Source organism: Capra hircus, chromosome 16, assembly GCF_001704415.2.
Source record: "Capra hircus breed San Clemente chromosome 16, ASM170441v1, whole genome shotgun sequence".
Lineage (NCBI taxonomy): Eukaryota > Metazoa > Chordata > Mammalia > Artiodactyla > Bovidae > Capra > Capra hircus.
In genome coordinates, this window is record NC_030823.1 from 24,982,781 (window position 1) to 25,002,293 (window position 19,513).

Consider the following 19,513-nt stretch of genomic DNA (forward strand, 5'->3'; position numbering starts at 1 on the left):
CACCTAAATCATATTTTCTAGTCTAAATGTCGCACTCCATGCTATCATCCTCAGGATTTTGGATGCCTTTGCTCTGGCTCCCAGACTGCCAAATAATGCTCGCTATAACAAGGTGGAAACTGTAGACCTTCCTTATTATGACTTCATGTAGTCTGATATAACTCGGTCCTCACTGCTAACTCCTCAATATACTTTCTCCAGCAGCATTTTCCATGTGCTCTTCTGTCTGTCGTTTACTCAAACCATAGTTGACTCTCTCCACCCCTGATCCGTAGGCAGCATCACTGACCACTATATTATGAAAACAGTGGAAACTTCTGTGGAGTGCACCTTTGAGATTAAAAGGGGGAGCCTTGTAGTCAATTGCCTAGGTCTGAATCCTGCCTCTAACGCTTATTGTGTGAGCTTGGGCAACTTACTTAACCTTTCTGTGCTTCACTTTCTCATCTGTAAAATCTACTGCCTAGGATTGTTTTAAGAATTAAAAAATGTTTCAATATATGTCAGGGCTTCCCTGGTGGCTCAGACTGTAAAGAATCTGCATGTAATGCAGAAGACCTGGATTCAGTCCCTTGGTTGGGAAGATCCCCTGGAGAATGGAACAGCTACCCACTCCAGTGTTCTGGCCTGGAGAATTCCATGGACAGAGGAACCTGGCACACTACAGTCCAGGGGGCCACAAAGAGTCGGACACAGCTGAGCCACTTTCACTTCAATATATGTCAAGTGTTCAGGACAGTGTTTGGCACATAGTGAGGTTCTATAAATGTTGACTATTCGTTTTTTAAAATATTAGTATATTTAATGCTTTTACTTTGTATTACCTCTTTCCTTTTTAATGCCTTGCAGTCTGATTTATGCCATCACTCCTTTCCTGGCGATCCTGGGGTCAGTGACCTCTTTTGACAAATTCATTTCTTCTCCTCCTTCCTTCAATGGCATGTAATTCCCATTTACCATCCCTTCTTCAGCTGTCCTCTTTTTTTGCACTCTATCACTGTATGCTTTTCCTTCTTATCCAATGTGCTGTGACCATCCTGACCTCTCACTGTTGATGGAGACTCCTTTTCTACTCTTTCACATGACTGTCATTTCCATAATATCTTGCTGTTTTTTTTTTTTCATCCACTCTCAACTGTTAAAAATTTCAGATCCCCATTTCCTGTTGGAGTTCTCAATGTAATGGATATTCCCATAATTCACAGTAGTGTGTAGGACATCTTTATTTAAATATCCTGCCAAAGTGTCAGAGGATGAGTACTTTATAATCCTTCAGTTGAAGCATTTGCACCCTAAGTAAGCATAGCCATTTACTGTAACTAGATATTGTTGACTCAGGAAAGATCTTGAACTTTGGAAGAAGCTAAAATGTAAGGAAGCAGAGCAACAGGGGTTTTGAAAAAATAATCTTCTCGAAAGTAATATAACGACAGATAATAGTATAGGACTAGTTTGCTGTAGATCAGTGAAGTTCTGTTGCTCATCCAAGCCCATTTATAGGTAATCTAAGGTCTGTACCTTATAAGTCATCAGGACAGATATTTCTAAAACTTCAAAAGAAGTTGACTTATGACTCATCCAGGAGTTACCTATTTAAAATGTTATTGGAACTTCTTTTTTATGTTTCCCCAAACTTGAGCTAACCTAAATCTTAGCTATCTAAGGTTCTACTTAAACTTTTGTCTTTGGCTATCTTGAAAAGGGTGATACTGTAGGCAAAACCTATCTGTAGTGATACAAGCCTGCATGTTGGCTACTTCTGATTGTGATTATTGATTGGAAGGGGCACATACAAGCCTTTTGGATTTCTGGGAAATGTTCTATATCTTGATCTGAGTGGTGGTTCCATGGATGTAAAATCCATCATATTGAACACTTAAACTTTGTGTCTCTTATCAAAGAGTTGGTAAAATAGGAAGGGTTTAAAAGAATGACGTAAGGGATTTAGGAATCTCTCCCCTTTAATTCTAAAATATCCTTTCACATTCTTGGTCAGTCCATATATACACTTGGAAGCAGAGATAACATTCTCTTAAATTTTATATTCCTGATTATGCATTGGGAGAGAGGTTGGAGGTTAGGAGGAAGGCTTAATAACAGCTACCATACTCACCTCCTCCCAGCAGAGTTTCTTAATAAACCAAGCTCCACTCTGAGTTGCCACCTTGCTGTTTAAATATGTATGTTTTTTCCTCTTTTGAAGATAGTAAAGTTAAGCTGCATTTTTGAACTTTACATACTTTTATTTTTAAATTTTATTTTATCTTGGAGTATTAACCATGTTATGTTAGTTTCAGGTATACAGCAAAGTGATTCAATCATACTTATACATGTATCTATTCTTTCTAAAATTCTACTCCTGTGTAGCTTATTCCAGAGTATTGAGCAGAGTCCCTGTGCTATACACTAGGTCCTTGTTGGTTATCTATTTTGAATCTATGAGCTGCATTTTTATTTCAGAATCTGAAAAATGGAGTCTTTTGTGACATAATCACATTCCTGCACACACCTTACACCTTGCCTTATTTGCTTCCCCACTTGCATCTTCTGTCAGCCTTCCATCTTCCTATTTTGGTATTTGAAAGTAGAAATTGCATTTTTACTTTTTACTGCTCAAAAGTGCTTAGCAGACTAGAATTTCTCGGGTGGAGAGAAGATAACAAAATGAATGATTTAATAATGCTGAGAAAATCAAGGGCTGTCCTTGGACAGTCTTCCTTAGGAAAGGTAATAAAGCATCTTTCCCAGCCTTCTGCCAAACATTTCATGATAGAGGTAAGCCAAGATTATAAAAAGATTTGTTTTCCATGTGGAAGAGACAGATTTAGGGCCAGGAAGAAGGAAAAGAAAGGGTGTTTTTAACATTTATGACAAGAGAGAGCCCTTGGATTCTACATACGTAAGCCTTTTCCTCCAAAATACTTCAACCTATGACATAAGTCAGGTTCTGGGAAAACTTACTGTGCTCAGTTGACTTAAAATTGAATGTGAGTTTACTTTGCAAGAAATACCTGTGCACAAGGAAAGCATAGGGGAAACTTGCTATAATACTGCCCTTGAGGTTCATGCAATTGTCTTATTATGAAGTTTTTCCAAATAAGCTGAAATTTCCTTTAGAATATTCGTTCTAGACTATCATTTAGCATGTGTATGTCATCGGAGGGTTAAGTTTCCTGTATTTGGTTGGGGACCCATTTAAAAATCGCTTTCAATCTTTCACTAACTGAAATTGTTTTCAAATTACCAACGCAAGAATAATACTATGAATCTATTAATTCTTCAAAGGAAATTAGGATTTCCTAAATATATTCCATCCTGGGACTTTGGCTATCTTGAAGCCAGAATAACTAAAACATTGTCATTCTATGGAAGTAATTGGACCAAATAGACACTAGTATGTGTAAAACTTTAATAAAGTAAAACTCCTTAGAAACTCAGTGGGCTCCTGACTTCCACCTAACCCCTTTTCTCAAACAGGGCCAGACTCAAATTCTTATCACCTAATCACAGGCAACCCTCTTTCAGGAAGTGAAAGATATCTGTATTTGTGTTTCTCTCTCAGCCCAGTTTCCCCACATCTAGATAACAAAATGGTACCAACTAACTGGGAAATTTCTATTACCACTGTGATAGTCCTGGAAGGATGAGTCAAGCTCCAAATCCACATTTGTCCCCACTGATAATTAAACCCAAGAGAACAACTGTTACTAGATGGCGCCAAACCGTGTACTAGGATGGATTTGGATGGTTCAGCCAGACCACGGGGATTTCATTCTCCTAGCTGAACAGGTGTACCATGATCAGCTTATTATTCTCACAATTTCAAATGCCATATATTTTATAAAAATGAATTTTTCGACTCTATTTTTCCCCTTGAAGTGAGACCCTGTTGAAGTATCACAAAATAATAGACCTGGCCTAGATTATCAGTAAGTGGAATTGGAAAAAACTGACATCTGGATTAAGAATAATTCTTTAATTGTAAAAATAGTCACCCAAATTACAAAGGAAAATACAGCCATTGAAGTTTTTAGAACGCATGTCAAAAATCGTGTTTAAAAACGTATCACAAACTAGGAAAATCTTGATGTTTCAGAGCTTTTATACTCTTTTATAAATAAGTAGGAAAGATATATATTAATATAAGCAAAAGATGCATAAAATAATATGTTAATGTGATTACAGCTATATGCGTATGTTAAATGAATTTGGGGAATGAAACATTATACAGCTACTAAAATCATGTTTTTCCTGTTTTTAGAAGGTTTTAATTATTGATACATGGGAAAGACTCATAATCAAAAGTGGTAACACTTCATGCATCTAGTATGATCCTAACTGTGTGCATAGTTAAGGTGTATATTTAGGCACAAAGGAAAAAATACTGAAAGGAAATAGATCAAAAAGAATTACAGAGGTTAGATTGGTGTAGTAAGAATATGGCTGATTTTTGTCCCTTCATAATTTTCTGCATTTTTCAGAATTTTTTGAAAAAGTGTGTTTGTTTTATAATCAGAAAACAAAGCTAACATTAAAGCAGAAGATATGTCCCCTCAGAATAGCCCTTTTAACTTGAGCACTTTGTCATGCTTGCTCTTCTGGTAAAATGTATTAGGCTGGTGAACTAGGTGATTCCTCACCACTTCTTAACCACCAGCGTCTTCAATAACCTGGCATGATTCCCAGCAGTGTTTTCTTCTTCCTTTGACACATACTAGCAAAAATGTGTTACTGGCATCACAGTTCATCAGTCTTCATGTTCATTAACCCGGAGCACCCTGCCCCGTCCTCCTACGTACTCCCTTTTTCCCTTAAACCGTTTATCTAGCTATTTAGAAGGCCAGTCTCTCAAGCTATTCACATAAGTAGCCAGCATTCATTTTGAAACCTAAGTTCATTCTTACCTACCTTATGGGGAGGGGTGTTGTTTTTTAATTGATTGTTCACATGAAGTATTTCAACATGGGAATTTTGATGAGGGTAACCTGGCCTCCCAACTTTTGGCATGGTAGAGTATTGAAATACTTAGGTGATAACTTGGATTCTCTGAAATTTCACATGAGAGTACAATAGAATTTCACAGCAGGAAAGGACCTTAGAAATAACTTAATCCAACTCTCTTTCAAAGATGAGGAAATTGAAGCCAGAGAAGTTAAAGCTCAAGATTAATCCCCCAAGTTAGTAACAGGTCTTCTTACTTCTCACTGTGGTCTTGTTAATACATTATTCTTAGAATAAGTTCCTCAGCTTGGTTTCATGGTCCTTGGTATGATAGGTTTTGGGGTTGCAGGTAGAATCTGCACCATTATGAACTGAATACAGCACCTGATCACCCTAACACTAGAGTAGAAAGAGGCCCTCAGCAGAGCCTGAGGACACATGGTCCCATCATCCTGGGGTTTTCTTCATTTTTCTTCAAAAATTCTCGTTTCTTCTCAGTCTAATTCTTTTAAACAGAGTTGATTTTTTTTTTTAACCTTGACTTTGGCTAACAAGACTCTTTTCCTGCCAGTATTATTTTTATAAAAACTGTGTTGGACTTTTATTTTGATTTCTTTTAGTAAAGCTTCTAGGCTGTTGAGGTATATAAATGTAACTTTTTAAATTAAAGGATGCATGTAAGAATTAAAGATTTTAAAATTTAAAAAAAAATAAAAAATTAAAAAATAAATAAATAAATTAAAGGATAAATATGAGAAATTTTAGTTAAGAAAGAAAAACCAATTTCACTATATGTTGTTCTGAAAAGCATAACTAAAGAATTTCTATAGTAGTTGAGGGAATAGTCTATCCTCCTGGCCAGTAAAATGAAGATATCACAACAGCTGCAAGGTATTGGTTACACCGTTGGAATTCATTTTGATACAGTGGATTTTTATTATTTTTTTAACTTCCCCACCCTCCCCTCAAAGTTTTTGATAGCAGGTGTGACTTTTAACCTTCCAAACTCAAACTTGTTTGATACTGAATAATTTTGTGGGGGCCAAAATAATCCAGAATATGTGGGAAATGAATTTAAGAAAGATTAATTATCTTCTAACGTGGAGTTTGAATACATTTTGCTTGGGGTAAGATCTTTAGTTCTTACATTGAACAAAATGCAGACGTGTTATACTAAAAATTGAAAACCAGCAATATTGGAGAAAATAATTGGCAAGTTTGTAGATTATGATTATGTTTATACTTTTGATCTCCAGTCTAATTGATGAAGGTCTTGTCCTATTAACAAAATATTAGTAGATAACTTATTTTCAGGAATGCAAATAGACCTCACTGAGGTTTTAATTAACATACAAACTCTTACTTGTATACTTTGTAATAAAAATGCCAAACATTTTTACTTTTTTACAGGTAGTGAAAGTGAAAGTCACTCAGTTGTGTTTGACTCTTTGCAACCCCATAGACTGTAGCATGCCAGGCTCCTCTGTCCATGGAATTCTCTGTGCCAGAATAATGGAGTGGGTAGCCATTCCCTTCTCCAGGGGATCTTCCCACTCAGGGATCAAACAAAGGTTTCCTGCATTGTAGGTGAATTCTTTACCCTCTGAGCTACCAGGGAAGCCAAGATCCATAAAATTTTGAAAATGGTGAAATGTTTGTGTAACTTACCTTAATGAGAGTAATGAAATGTATTTGTTGAATACATTTCAACCTTCTCAAATATACTTAAAGAACTATGCCCTCAACTTCCAGACTAACCTTTTGGACAACCCCTTTGTGTTGTAATTCAAATGATCTCTAGCTTCATTTCAGTAGGTACCGCAGCAATTTTTAATTCCTTATGTAAAGATAAGTGAAGTTTTAGGCATTTCTAATTGTACTTAAAGTTCATCATTATGTATATTGAATAAATATTAATGGGCTTTGCTGGTGGCTCAGATGGGAAAGAAACCACCTGCAATGCAGGAGAACTGGGTTCTATATAACTGAGAGTATGAAAGTGTGTTATACATAGAATATATAAATTTATCCAAAAGTTCACCAGAGTCTTTTTCATGTAATATATATTTTTAATATTATTGATTATATAATTACATTGATTATATAATTAACCTTATCTATATATTTTATATTAACATGATAAATATGTAATTAATAACATAGTTATATAATTTGTTTTATTTTTCCAATTTTTATTTATTTTTAATTAATTTTATTGACATATAGTTGATTTCCAATGTTGTGTTGGTTTCTGCTGTACAGAAAAGTGAATCAGTTACACATAAATGTGTATGTGTGTGTGCACTTTGTCACTCAGTTGTGTCTGACTCTTTTCAGCCCCATGGACTGTAGCCCACCAAGTTCCCCCATCCGTGGGGATTCTCCAGGCAAGAATTCTGGAGTGGGTTGCCATGCCCTTCTCCCGGGGATCTTCCCAGCCGAGATTGAACACAGGTCTCCCACATTGCAGGCGGATTCTTTACCGTCTGAGCCACCAGGGAAGCCCATGAGATCCACTCTTTTTAAGATTCTGTTCCCATTTATGTCATTAGAGCATTGAGTAGAATTCCCTGTGTTATATAGTAGATTCTTATTAGCTATCCATTTTATATATAGTAGTGTGTATATGTCAATCCCAATCTTATTATATATTATATAGTAATATGTTTATGACAACAGATAATTGTATTTTGATTCACATATGTATGTATAAGATTCTTAGAGGCTTTCTGAATCACTAAAGGAAGATTAAACTCTTCGTCATTTCTTTTTCGCGCCACACTGTACACCTAGAACACTACACTAACTCCCAACCTGGTCCAATAGCCCTCCGCACTGTTCCCTCATTAAGTCCTATTGCCATTGTTCACGCTGCTGTGGGAAGGTGTCTGGCACAGGACTTAGTACTGTTTCCAAGGAAACTGCCTCCTATTTATCTGTCTGCAATCTAACTATCCTTGAAGACCTAGCTCAGATTCTACTTATGTTGAGTTCAGTTGCTATCCTTTGTGGAGTGCCCTGTTCCAATATTATCTCCCCTAGTCAATATTTTGTACTACACCTTTAAGTTTTTATTATTTTCTTGTCCTATTCTCTAATTGCTTCTTGTCCGAAAGTCACATTTTCCTGGCAGATTGTCCTAAGCAGTGGTTCAAGCTCTGACTGTGTAGGCTCTATTCCAAGGCCTACTGAACCAGATCCCTGAGGACCCTGGAAAATCTCTTTCTTAAATAAGCTACCCAGGTGATTCCAGTGAAGATCAGATTACGTGGTGTCATTTAAACTGTGCGGTTAATATTTGAATTGAGCAAAATTAACTGTAGATATTATATTAAATGTATTTTGTTTTAAGTTCTTTGATAATTTATGATCTGTGTATAGTGTTAGCTATTTTCATCTAGTACATAGTTAGCTGGGATGTTTTCATTCTTCCTAAAGTCTATGTCAATGAGAGAAATTTTCAAATAAAATATTTCAGTCACGTGTACCTAAATGAATAAGTATGCAGTTTCCCTCTGTAAAGTTCTCTTCCATTTCTTTGTAACTGTACAACGAACATATGAATACAGGCTCATGAAGGATTCAAAAATATAAAGTAAAACTCACTCTTGATTCCGTCTCTCATGGTAAACAAGGCTATTGATTTTCCATGTTCCCTTCTGAATTTTTAATGTACATTTACATATTTTATATAGTTTTTCTCAAAAATGCCATATGAAATTATATTGAACTTTCTCACTTTGTCTTGGCGCCCTTTCTGTATCAGTATACATCTGTGTAAGTGTACCTCTAAGAATTCGTTCTGTGCAGTGTTCCACAGTATAGATGTACTACCATTAATTAAGCATCCTTCTATTAATAAATGGGCCTTTAGGTTGCTCTCACTTTTATCCTTACTGTAAACCACACCTCAGTGAACATCCTTGCAAATGCACGCTTATGAATACGTACCATTTGCTCTTAAATAAGATCTTGCTCTGCCCTCCTTTCCATTTTTTGTTCACAAGCAGTATCTCATAACCTCCATCAGTGTACTCTTTTCCAGGTTGTGGCCAAAAGTACAGGATCAAGGCAGAAAATTCACATTTTAGACCTGGCTCTTTGTTGACTTTCTCTGTAAACTTGTACCTTTTTCTCCTTTGTTACATGAAAACAAAGATTAGAGGGAAGACTTTTAGAGTTTCCTACAGTTCTAACAATTTCTTGTTCTAATTAGGCTTGCAGGTATGATACCATTTATTTTTATTGTATTCAGCTAGTAGCAAGTGCCGTTTGAATCTTGAAATGTAAATCATAAAGGTTCACTATGCTTATGAACAAAAGTGCATTACTTTAGTCTTCATTAGTCTCCTGCGTTACTTCCTTACTGATGCTTAAATGCCATTTCCAGATAAACTACTAGTAATGGTGATGGTGGTAGTGTGGTATTAATAGTAATGGTAGTAGTAGTAACAGAAAACTATTGCTCACGGAGTTCATTCTTTGTATTATTCATTTCTCACAAATACTGAGAAATTAAAGGACTTGTTCAAGATAGTTCAACTAATGAGTTTCATTGGTTTAGACTTTAACTCACATTTTTTAATACATGCATATATATTCTTTTTCAGATTCTTTTCCACTATAGGTTATTACAAGACACTGAATGTAGTCCCCTGTGCTATCCAGTAGGACCCAGTTATTTATCCATTTTAACTCACATTGTTTGATTACTAAGTTCACCTGTTTTCTTAAAGACAGTTGCCTCATACTCAAATATTTAATTTCTGCTCAATTTCTTTTTTAACATTTATAAAGATTTGTCTATTTATTACATGCTCTCTAAATATTAGTCCACATCCAACCTTTCCCTTGCTCTCCTCATTTATTTTTTTAAAGATTTTTTATGTAGACCATTTTTAAGGTTTTTATTGAATTGGTTACAATATTGCTTTTGTTTTATGTTTTGGTTTTTTTTGGCCCCAATGCATGTGGAATTTTAATCCAGGAGATGGTGATGGACAGGGAGGCCTGGCGTGCTGCGATTCATGGGGTCGCAAAGAGTCGGACATGACTGAGCGACTGAACTGAACTGAACTGAACTGAGGAGGGATCAAACTCGAACTCCCTGTTTTGGGAGCAGAGTCTTAACCACTGGGCTGCCAGGGAAGCCCCTCTCTTAGTTTATATTTTTTTTATGGTAGTGGGACTCTGGTCAGGTACAGTAGTTTGAGATGTCAAAGTGACCAGTACTTTTGAGTCAACATCTCTTGAGCAGTCAGGACATGCGTTATGCAAGTAGTTGTGGTTATTGTTATCTTTCAAATCACTTGACACAGACCGTAAACATTTAGCTCTGGTGCATGAAGATGAATTAAAGGCCAAGCTTAGCTTGTCTACAGGGTATCTGTTTCATCTTCACGTTAGACCCCAAGCGTGCCAGTGATGATTCATGGAAATACTTAGTGATGAAGATTGGTTTTGTTTTTGTTGGAAATCTTTTAAAGAATGCTTATCAAAGTGTGGATTCTTTATTTTCAGATACTTTCTTCATAACATACCAGCATTGAACTGAAGTTATTAATTGCAGAATACCCCTTTTACAAAAAGGCAATGCGGCACAATCCTGTGGGACTAAAATATGGAACTACTGAGACTAAAATATGCTACTTTAAGCATTTTTTAATTTAAATTTGGTTACTACCATGAAGTGGAAAATGTATTTCCTTCACAGCATTCTAGTTGTTCAGAAATATACAGAACTCTTTTTTTCCACAGCTTTGGTTTTCCTGAATGTAGGAAAAGCTATTTGGAATTTGTGAAACTTGATACTGTCACTTTCTAAGTTGTTACATTAATTCTGCAGTTACCTCAACAATTGAACTCTCTAGATGGGTAGAATGTTTTCATGTTTTAGCAGTCCCATTTCCCTCACCCTACAATCTGCCATTCTTTTCCCAAAAATTATCAAAAGAAAGAGGAAAGGTGAGGGAAACCAAGAAACAGACCATTTGTAGCTTTTCTACATTCCTTCCTGTTTCCTGTTAACTTTTCCCTCCCATACTTTTTTTAATGACCTTTTTAAAAGATCTTCCTTGCTTCTGTATTTCCCCCAACCCCTATTGTCATGATTACCCTTCTTTGTACCCCCCACCCTCTCTTCTTCTGAGAACGCTACACTCTCATTAGTTGGTCCCTTGACCAATATATGTGCACATACCACAATTCACTGGTCATCTGAGCTGGAGCCGAGGTTCTAACTGCTATTACAGTTCTCAAATGTGAAGTGCCAGGGGCAGTTAATTACTTAGCCTGAGTACTGAGTTTGCAAGTGCTTTATTTCTTTTTTTGAAAGAAGAGTTGAATTTAGCTCTACAATCATGTCACTGTTACCCAGTCACATACAGAAATATTTTCTTGAGTGGGAGAGAGAATGACACTCCAGCTGTCATCTGGGGATTGTGCACAACCCAAGCTTATTTACAATACAGCCTGTAGAAGTTGTGCTGTGGAGCCTGCAAATGTCATCCACCTTGGGGCTTTTTCTCAGTAGAAAATAAAATGTCCACAACCCTAACCAAAGAACAAGCAGATGTTTCCACCTAAGATTATTATTTTTTATTTGTTTTTTTGGCATGGGTTTTGACCAGATGCTATTAAAAGGTGAATGAACCTTGGAAAAACATGGTTTCTCTCTTTTTGTTTTTACCAGTTGTTATTTAGCAACACAAGACTGAGGTTAGGAGGAAAAAAATCATTCTGCAGATTTTATTAGATAGCTATTAAAAGTAGCAAATCAGAAAGATGGTACCAATGAAGAAAGACCAGTTTTGGTCATGAAAGTATATGGTGGATTCTCTCGCCTGCCTCCTTAAACAGCTATGTTCTGGTAAGAGACTGTAGAGCAGAATTCAAGATGGCAACACCTTAAACCATAAATCAAACAGGTTTCATGTTTTACTTGCAGTTGTGGTTTTGGTGTTTCAAACATCTGTTTGTCATGTCCATTAGTATAAAAACTTCAAAGGGATCTAATGTTTTCCCAGAAGGTATCTTTGCGGTAACCTCAATTTTTCTTTCTCAGCTGATGTCAACAATCTCTTCTTATTGTCTCAACCTTAACATAAAATGAAGTTTTTACTTAAGCAGAAAGAATGTGATGAATATATAGTTGTTTCTGTTCCTTGGGAATAAACTAGTTGTAGATCCATGAGTTTCTCAGTTTAAAAAAAAGTTAATGGGGGTGAATAGGAGGGAAAAGAATGTTTATATTTGTAACAACCCAAAATGTATATAATAAAACATCTTTTTTTTTTTTTTGCAACTGCTGGGTATGATCCAGCCCAGAGCTATGGCTCTGGGGGTCACGTTCAGTCTAAAGACAGCAAAATCTGTTAATTTCTTGTGGAAATTCGAGGTAGTTTTGAGGATATGTAACTTGAAAAGTGAGAGTGACAAATTAAGGTTTCATGTGCAAGTTAAGTGACTGGCTTCTTTGGTCATTGTCTCCCTCTCTGTAAAATAAATCTTCTTGCAAAGCTCATTAATAGCTTCATCATTGGTGTTCAGATAGCATGTTCTTTAAAAAGCAGTGTGTGGTTGTGTTGATGGTCACACAACTCTGTGGAAGCACTAAGACCCATTAACTTGTATGCTTTAAATGGAATAATTATCCTTGGAAAGAAAGCTGTAACAAACCTAGAGAGTATATTAAAAAGTAGAGACATCACTTTGCCTACAAAGGTCTATATAGTCAAAGCTGTGGTTTTTTTCAGTAGTCATGTATGTAAGAGTTGGACCATAAAGAAGGCTGAGCGCCAAAGAATTGATGCTTTTGAACTGTGGTGCTGGAGAATACTCTTGAGAATCCCTTGGACATCTAGGAGATCAAGTCAGTCAATCCTATAGGAAATCAACCCTGAATATTCATTGGAAAGACTGATGCTAAAGCTGAAGCTCCAATAATTTGGCAACCTGATGGGAAAAGCCAACTCTTTGGAAAAAACTTTGATGCTGAGAAAGATTGAAGGCAAAAGGAGAAGAGGACAGCAGAGGATGAGATGGTTAGATAGCATCACTGACCCAACAGACATGAATTTGAGCAAACTCCAGGAGATAGTAGAGGACAGAGGAGCCTGATTTGCTGCAGTCCATGGGGTTGCAAGGCATCGGCATGACTTAGCAACTGAACAACATCGAATGTGAACTATATCTCAGTAAAACATATTTTTTAAAACATCAATATATAATTATATTTGAGAAGACTGTGGGGGTTTTCCCTTGGTAGATTTCCCTTGGCATCTGTGTCTGCATTTGGGTTTCCCTGGTGGCCCAGACAGTAAAGAATCTGGCTGCAATGCAGGAGACCTGGGTTCCATCCCTGGGTTGGGAAGATATGCTGGAGAAGGAAATGGCTACCCACTCCAGTATTCTTACCTGGGGAATTCCATGGTCAGAGAAGCCTGATGGGCTACAGTTCGTGGGGTCACAAAAAGTCAGACATGACTGAGCATAAGTTACAATTAGATATGTAAGGAATGTCTGTGGCACTTTTAAAGAAGTTTTTACTTTAACCTTTCTGATTAGCCACCAAATTAATGATTCTTGCAGCATCGAATAAAAGGGCCTCTATTATAGGATTCAGAGACACAAACGAAAACTTGTCAAATATAGTAAAGTGGTAAAGGAGCTTAGGATTCGCAGATATAAATGAGTTTAAGTTACAGAGGGTGCGTTTGTGTCTATATGTGTGTTTAACAAGTAGATAAACAAATAGAAAATAGAGCTAAATTCACTTGTGTTGATATTTATGTCGTCATTTTCTTGCTGTCCATTGACTACTGATTTCACATCTGTTGAACCTGAGAAAAGTAATAAAAGATTCATTAATTTTCATTAATAAAAGATTCATTAATTAACTAATTCATTAATTCAGAAAACTCTGATCTGACATCTACAAGGGACCCTGCATTATACTAGATTATGGAGATGTGAGCACAAATAAGATAGGTCCCTGTGTGTGCTTTTAATGTCAGTTTTTAGCTTTTAAAGGGAATTCTCTATTGTATATATATTTAAAAAGAATGCATTTTAGAGTATTTAGTAATGCTAAATAATGATTTATTTAGTAATGATTAAATGCTAATAATGATTTATTTTGTAATGCTAAAGAATATTCACAAATATTTGGCCTCATATTTATTTGTGAAGCAACAAGGTCTCTTATGCTCTTCTTACTAGAAACTCTAAATTCCATATCTCCCCACAGAAATACTACTTATTTTCATATAGGACAGATGAATACTTTTATGATTATCCCTATGTCATTTTTCCCCCTTGGTATTACAGATTGACACACACAAGACTAAGAACAGCAAATTAGGGATCAGGAAACATGAATTATCTCTCCAGCTCTGTTCCTAAGACCCTGAATGACCAGAGGCAAACAGAGGCTCATCTCTAAAAACAGGACTAGGATGGAATTGGGATATGTCTTCTCTAAGACTGTTTCCAGTGCTTGCAATCTCTGAGGTTGTTTCACCTCCTTGAGTGTAATATTTTTAAGGGGCTTGGAGTCATCAATGAGGACATGTACAAAACACATGAAATTTAGAACATATGCATCTTTTCTGTAAGCAGATTTATACAAAGTGCATTCTGGAACATGAGTTCCCTGAAGTTTAGGACCCTGTTGGTCTCATTCATGGCAATACCAGCAGTTAAATAAATATTTTTTAAAGAATGAATACATATATATTAGTGAGACATATAAATAGAGAGGGAGGAATAAGAAAGGAAACTTTAGATCTCAAAGAAAATCTAAAACAGAGGTCTAACTACTGGAAGAGTAATATGAAGTAGAAAAACCAAAAATAGATGTTTCATTTTGTTTTGTTTCCTCAAAGTATGGGACAGCCTGATGGCAGATTTAGATTAGGAGAGAGTACACAGGTAGGAAATTACTCATTTACTAAGCAAATATTTAAGTATCCTCTCAGTATTATTGTAATGGTTATCAAACCTTTTGATCTCACAACCTTTTTACACTTTCAAAATTACTAAGGATCCAGAGGTATTAATATTTCACGTGTTATATCTGATAGGTACCACATTGGAATTGAAACTGAGAAATTTAAAATTTTAAATTTAACTCTTAAAATAATGATTGTAAGCCCTTTACATGTTAACATAAGTTATGAAAAACAATTTCCAAAATGAAAAAAAAAACTTTAGTGAGGCGATTAGCACTGTTTCACATTTTTGTAAGTCTCTTTGATGTGTGGTTTAATAGGAGACAGCAGGCTTCTCATACTTGATTCTGCAGTCAGTCTATTGCAGTCTGCTGTTTGGTTGAAGTATATAATATTATGGAGGAAACCCAGCCTTAAAGAGGTATGGGGTTGGAAAAGGGAGGCCCTGAAACACCCTGAAGGATATGAGGAACTCCCAGGGGTCTTCATCCCACATGGGGAGAACCATTGTCTTCCAGCATGGTGAAACATGAGCAGTGAATTTTGTAACTGAAGAGGCGATATGATATTTCTAGCTGAAGAAGGTATTGATGTCCAAATTAAAAGAAAAAAGATATAAGTAAGAAGCAGCTCAGACTGGAGACAGGTATGTGGCTTCCTATTGTGACAGAGATGAGGGAATCTGTAGCTATAGGTTTGGAGAATGTCTGGTATGACTATGATTCCCCTAGGAGGGTGTGATGAACATCTGAGAATATGCCACCTACTGGCATACAAGATGGTCAACATTCATTATTAAATCCAAAATCTCTCAAATAGAAATGTCTTTTTCAACTCTTCAAGGATTCTTTCATAAGGAGAGATAATAAGTGAAATGTTAAATGTATATTTAAAGCATTTGTTTCTATTATGATGCCTTGTTTCTGATTGTTTTTCCTTTGCTTTTTTCCAGACCATCCAGACCTTTCAAGTTACCAAAAAGGTAAAGTAGTCTGGATCATCTTATGAAATAAATATATGCTTTTCCCATCTTCGTATTTTCTTTACGTTTTGCTGCTGTTTTTGCATTCCTCGTGTGTATTTTTGCGTAGGAAAATTATATTTCCTCTGATTTGGCTGCTTGAGGAATCCTGAACTCCAAAAAGTGGTTTTAATCCCAAGGGAGTCTTGTAGCCTTTAAATTCTAGTTGGGTTTGATCCTTTATGGGCTTCCCTGGTGGCTGAGCTGGTAAAGAATCTGTGTGCAAAAAAAAAAAAAAAAAAAAAGAATCTGTGTGCAATGCGGGAGACCTGGGTTCAGTCCCTGGGTTGGGAAGATCCCCTGGAGAAGGGAAAGGCCACCCTCTCCAGTATTCTGGCCTGGAGAATTCCATGGACTGTACACCATGGGGTCGCAAAGAGTCTGACACGACTGAGCAACATTCACTTTCACTTTGATCATTTATATTTGCATGATTATTTTGAATTCTTTCCTGTAAGGCTTGGCTTCTCAATGTCTTACTTATTGATGAGAGAGAAACCATCCAGCCAACTGCCATGACTTGAACTCACAGCAGTTTATTTCAGATGGCTCGTCTGTGCCTCTTTATAAAAATTTTGTTATCATGTTAAGATGGAGGTACTCTTTTATGTGAAAATTTTTAAGTTTTCATTTTTTAGTAGAAAATCAAAGTTTTAAATGGACAAGTGTTTCCCAAGAAAAGCATTGTCTCATCAGATGTCCTTTTGCATGGTGATTCCAGATATGAGGTTGTTAAGAAATTCTTCATGATATTTGAAATTCATTTGCTAAGGAAGCTCAGATACTGATAGCTCTGAAGCCTTCCTCAGGGGAGTTATTCTCTCGTTGTAGTAAGATTGCTACATTAATTTCAATTAGTAAATTCCTTTTATACTTAAAAATATTATTTTTAAATTGTAATCAAATAGACATAGCATAAAATTTACCATCTTAACCATTTTAAAGTGTTCACTTTTGTAGCATTAAGTACATTCACATTATTGTACAAACATCACCACCATCCATCTCCAGAACTTTTTTCAACTTGCGAAACTGAACCTCTGTACCCATTAAATAGTACCTGCTCATTTCTTCCTCCCCCCAGCTCCCAGCAACCACCATTCTCCCCTGTCTCTATGAATTCCATTACTCTAACATTTCATATGAGTGGAAGAACACAGCATTTGTCCTTTTGTGACTATCTGATTTCACTTAGCATATTGTCCTCAAGTTTCATCCATGAGCATGCGTCAGAATTTCCTTCCTTTTTAAGACTGAATGACATTCCATAGTATGCATATACTGCATTTTTTTAACCCAATTTTGCAACAAAAAAAATTATGGAAAAAAGATGAAGGAAAGAGGTTATACATGGGAATATGACGCATGAAGAAAATGAATATCCATTTTTCTGGAAATAATAGGGTCTTCTTAAATGACAAAAAGTTTTACATTTTGAAAGAGTCATATGTTTTGTGTTTTTTTGTATTTAAAGATTTTATTTATCCTTAGATTCAAAATTTTTCAAAGGCAGTGAGTGTCCACAGTTTTTTTTTCTTCTTTTTTTAAATTTTTAAATTTTACTTCATTTCACCCCGCAATACTGTATTGGTTTTGCCATAATATGTATTTTTCTCTGTTAAAAGATTTGTATTTTTAAAAGTTTTAATTTATTATTTTCAATATACACACATGTAAATACAATTTCTTCCTAAAATTAGCTTTTTCTGATTCCCCTTCCCACCCTCGCTGGAAGTAATGTTTTCCTTCATAGAATTCACAAATTTTTTTTATCTGTATCCCTGTAAAAATGTACCTCTGTTGACCTAGTAGTTCTGTAGGTATTTGTGTACCTGTCTGATTTTCTGAATTAGGCTCTAAGTTCCTTGAGGATAATATCCATATCTACTATGATTTTATTCCCAGAAAGATACTAACTGTTGAATGGGTTTATTACTTCACAAGAAAGAGTTCTGTACTGTTTTCTTCTATGAAATTCCATAAGCTTCAAATATTCCACTAAATTGATAGTTGATGCCACTGGAAATGGCACCCCACTCCAGTACACTTGCCTGGAGAATCCCATGGGCAGAGGAGCCTGGTGGGCTGCAGTCCATGGGGTCGCGAAGAGTCAGACACGCTTGAGCGACTGACTTCCCTTTCACTTTTCAATTTCATGCATTGGAGAAGGAAATGGCAACCCACTCCAGTGTTCTTGCCTGGAGAATCCCAGGGACGGGGGAGCCTGGTGGGCTGCCGTCTATGGGGTCACACAGAGTTGGACACGACTGAAGTGACTTAGCAGCAGCAGCAGCCACTAGAAAAGTTAGGATTAATAACATTTAGAAACGCTTACCCTTAAAAGAGAAGAGGGATAAGGAAAATATATTGAAGGAAACAGAAGGGAAGAAACTCAGGAGGAAGAGATTTTTTTAGGAAGCAAGCGATAGCTAAAGTGTTAACTATTGCTTAGGTAAAAGAAGATGAAAACTAAGACAGTTGACATTGGCAGTTTCAGAAGACTCATCAGAGCAAAAGCCAGACTATTAGGGGTTAAGGACTGGGTAGTTGGTCAGGAAAAGAGTACCTCAGGTCCGAGGTACTCATACTCTCTAAAGCCTGGCTCTCCACTCGGAAAGGAAGGGGAGAAAGAGAAGAGGGTTTCCAGAAAGGCAGCAAAAGTCAAAAGAAAAAAATCTTTGTAAACTAAGAGAGGAAAGCTTATTATGGAGGGTCTTATTGTAATACAAATGGTCCATTTAAAACAGGTCCCCCTTATAATGTCACATGAGCGTAAGTTCGCCCTGTAAGATACTTCATTTATTTGTTTTAACAGTTATTGCTGATCTTGTTCCAGAGTAAACCCAATAATAACGTGATTGAGAATCTATGAGTATGTTTGAGGGACTTCCCATGTATGCGTGTGTGCTTAGTCATGTCTGACTCTTTGCGACCCCATTGACTATAGCCCCCCAGGCTCCTCTGTCCATGGGATTTTCCAGGCAAGAATACTAGAGTGGGTTGCCATGTTCTCCTCTAGGGAACTTTCTGACCCAGGGATCAAATCCGAGTCTCCTGCACTGCAGGGAGGATTCTTTACCACTTGAGCTATCAAGGTCCATATACCTCATGAAAACTTTAGCAGGGCAGGAACAGCCTGAACCAGGGTGCTAGGCAGCCTGCCCACTCACTCAGATCTGCAGTTCAGCCACAAACGCACTCCATTGTCCCTGCTCCTTCTGTTATCTGTCATTTTATAGAAGGAGAATGAATCCTTCATATCTGTACTGTTTGATATGTGACCTGTTGAGATGATGATGTGCTCTTTCATATTGGGTTGGTCAAAAAGTTCATTCAGGGTTATCCGTACCATCATATAGAAAAACCCAAACAAACTTTCTGGCCAACCCAATACAACAGTGCCATGGGTAGTGCTGTGGGCCTAACCTAAGCAGCTGATCAGCAGTAGGGCCTCGAGGAAAACCATCACCTGGTCAGTCAGTCACTAAGAAATGACTGCCTGCTGTCACCCAGGAGCCAGAGAAGTGGACGGCATGTACAGTTTTTTGTAGTGTGGTCTAAAGATGTATAAGATTAGATCAGGCAGATGAAAGACAATTAC

General features: G+C 36.6%; 1 protein-coding gene across 3 annotated transcripts in view; it reads left to right on the forward strand.

Annotated features, from left to right (window-relative positions):
* The window catches only part of DISP1 (dispatched RND transporter family member 1), a 220,626-nt gene that overhangs the window by 183,121 nt on the left and 17,992 nt on the right, over positions 1-19,513 (forward strand). For all 3 annotated transcript variants that reach the window (XM_018060190.1, XM_013970119.2, XM_005690504.3), the window contains exon 3: positions 15,844-15,873. In XM_018060190.1, the coding sequence (XP_017915679.1) occupies positions 15,844-15,873 (30 nt within the window). The remainder of the gene's footprint in view (positions 1-15,843; positions 15,874-19,513) is intronic.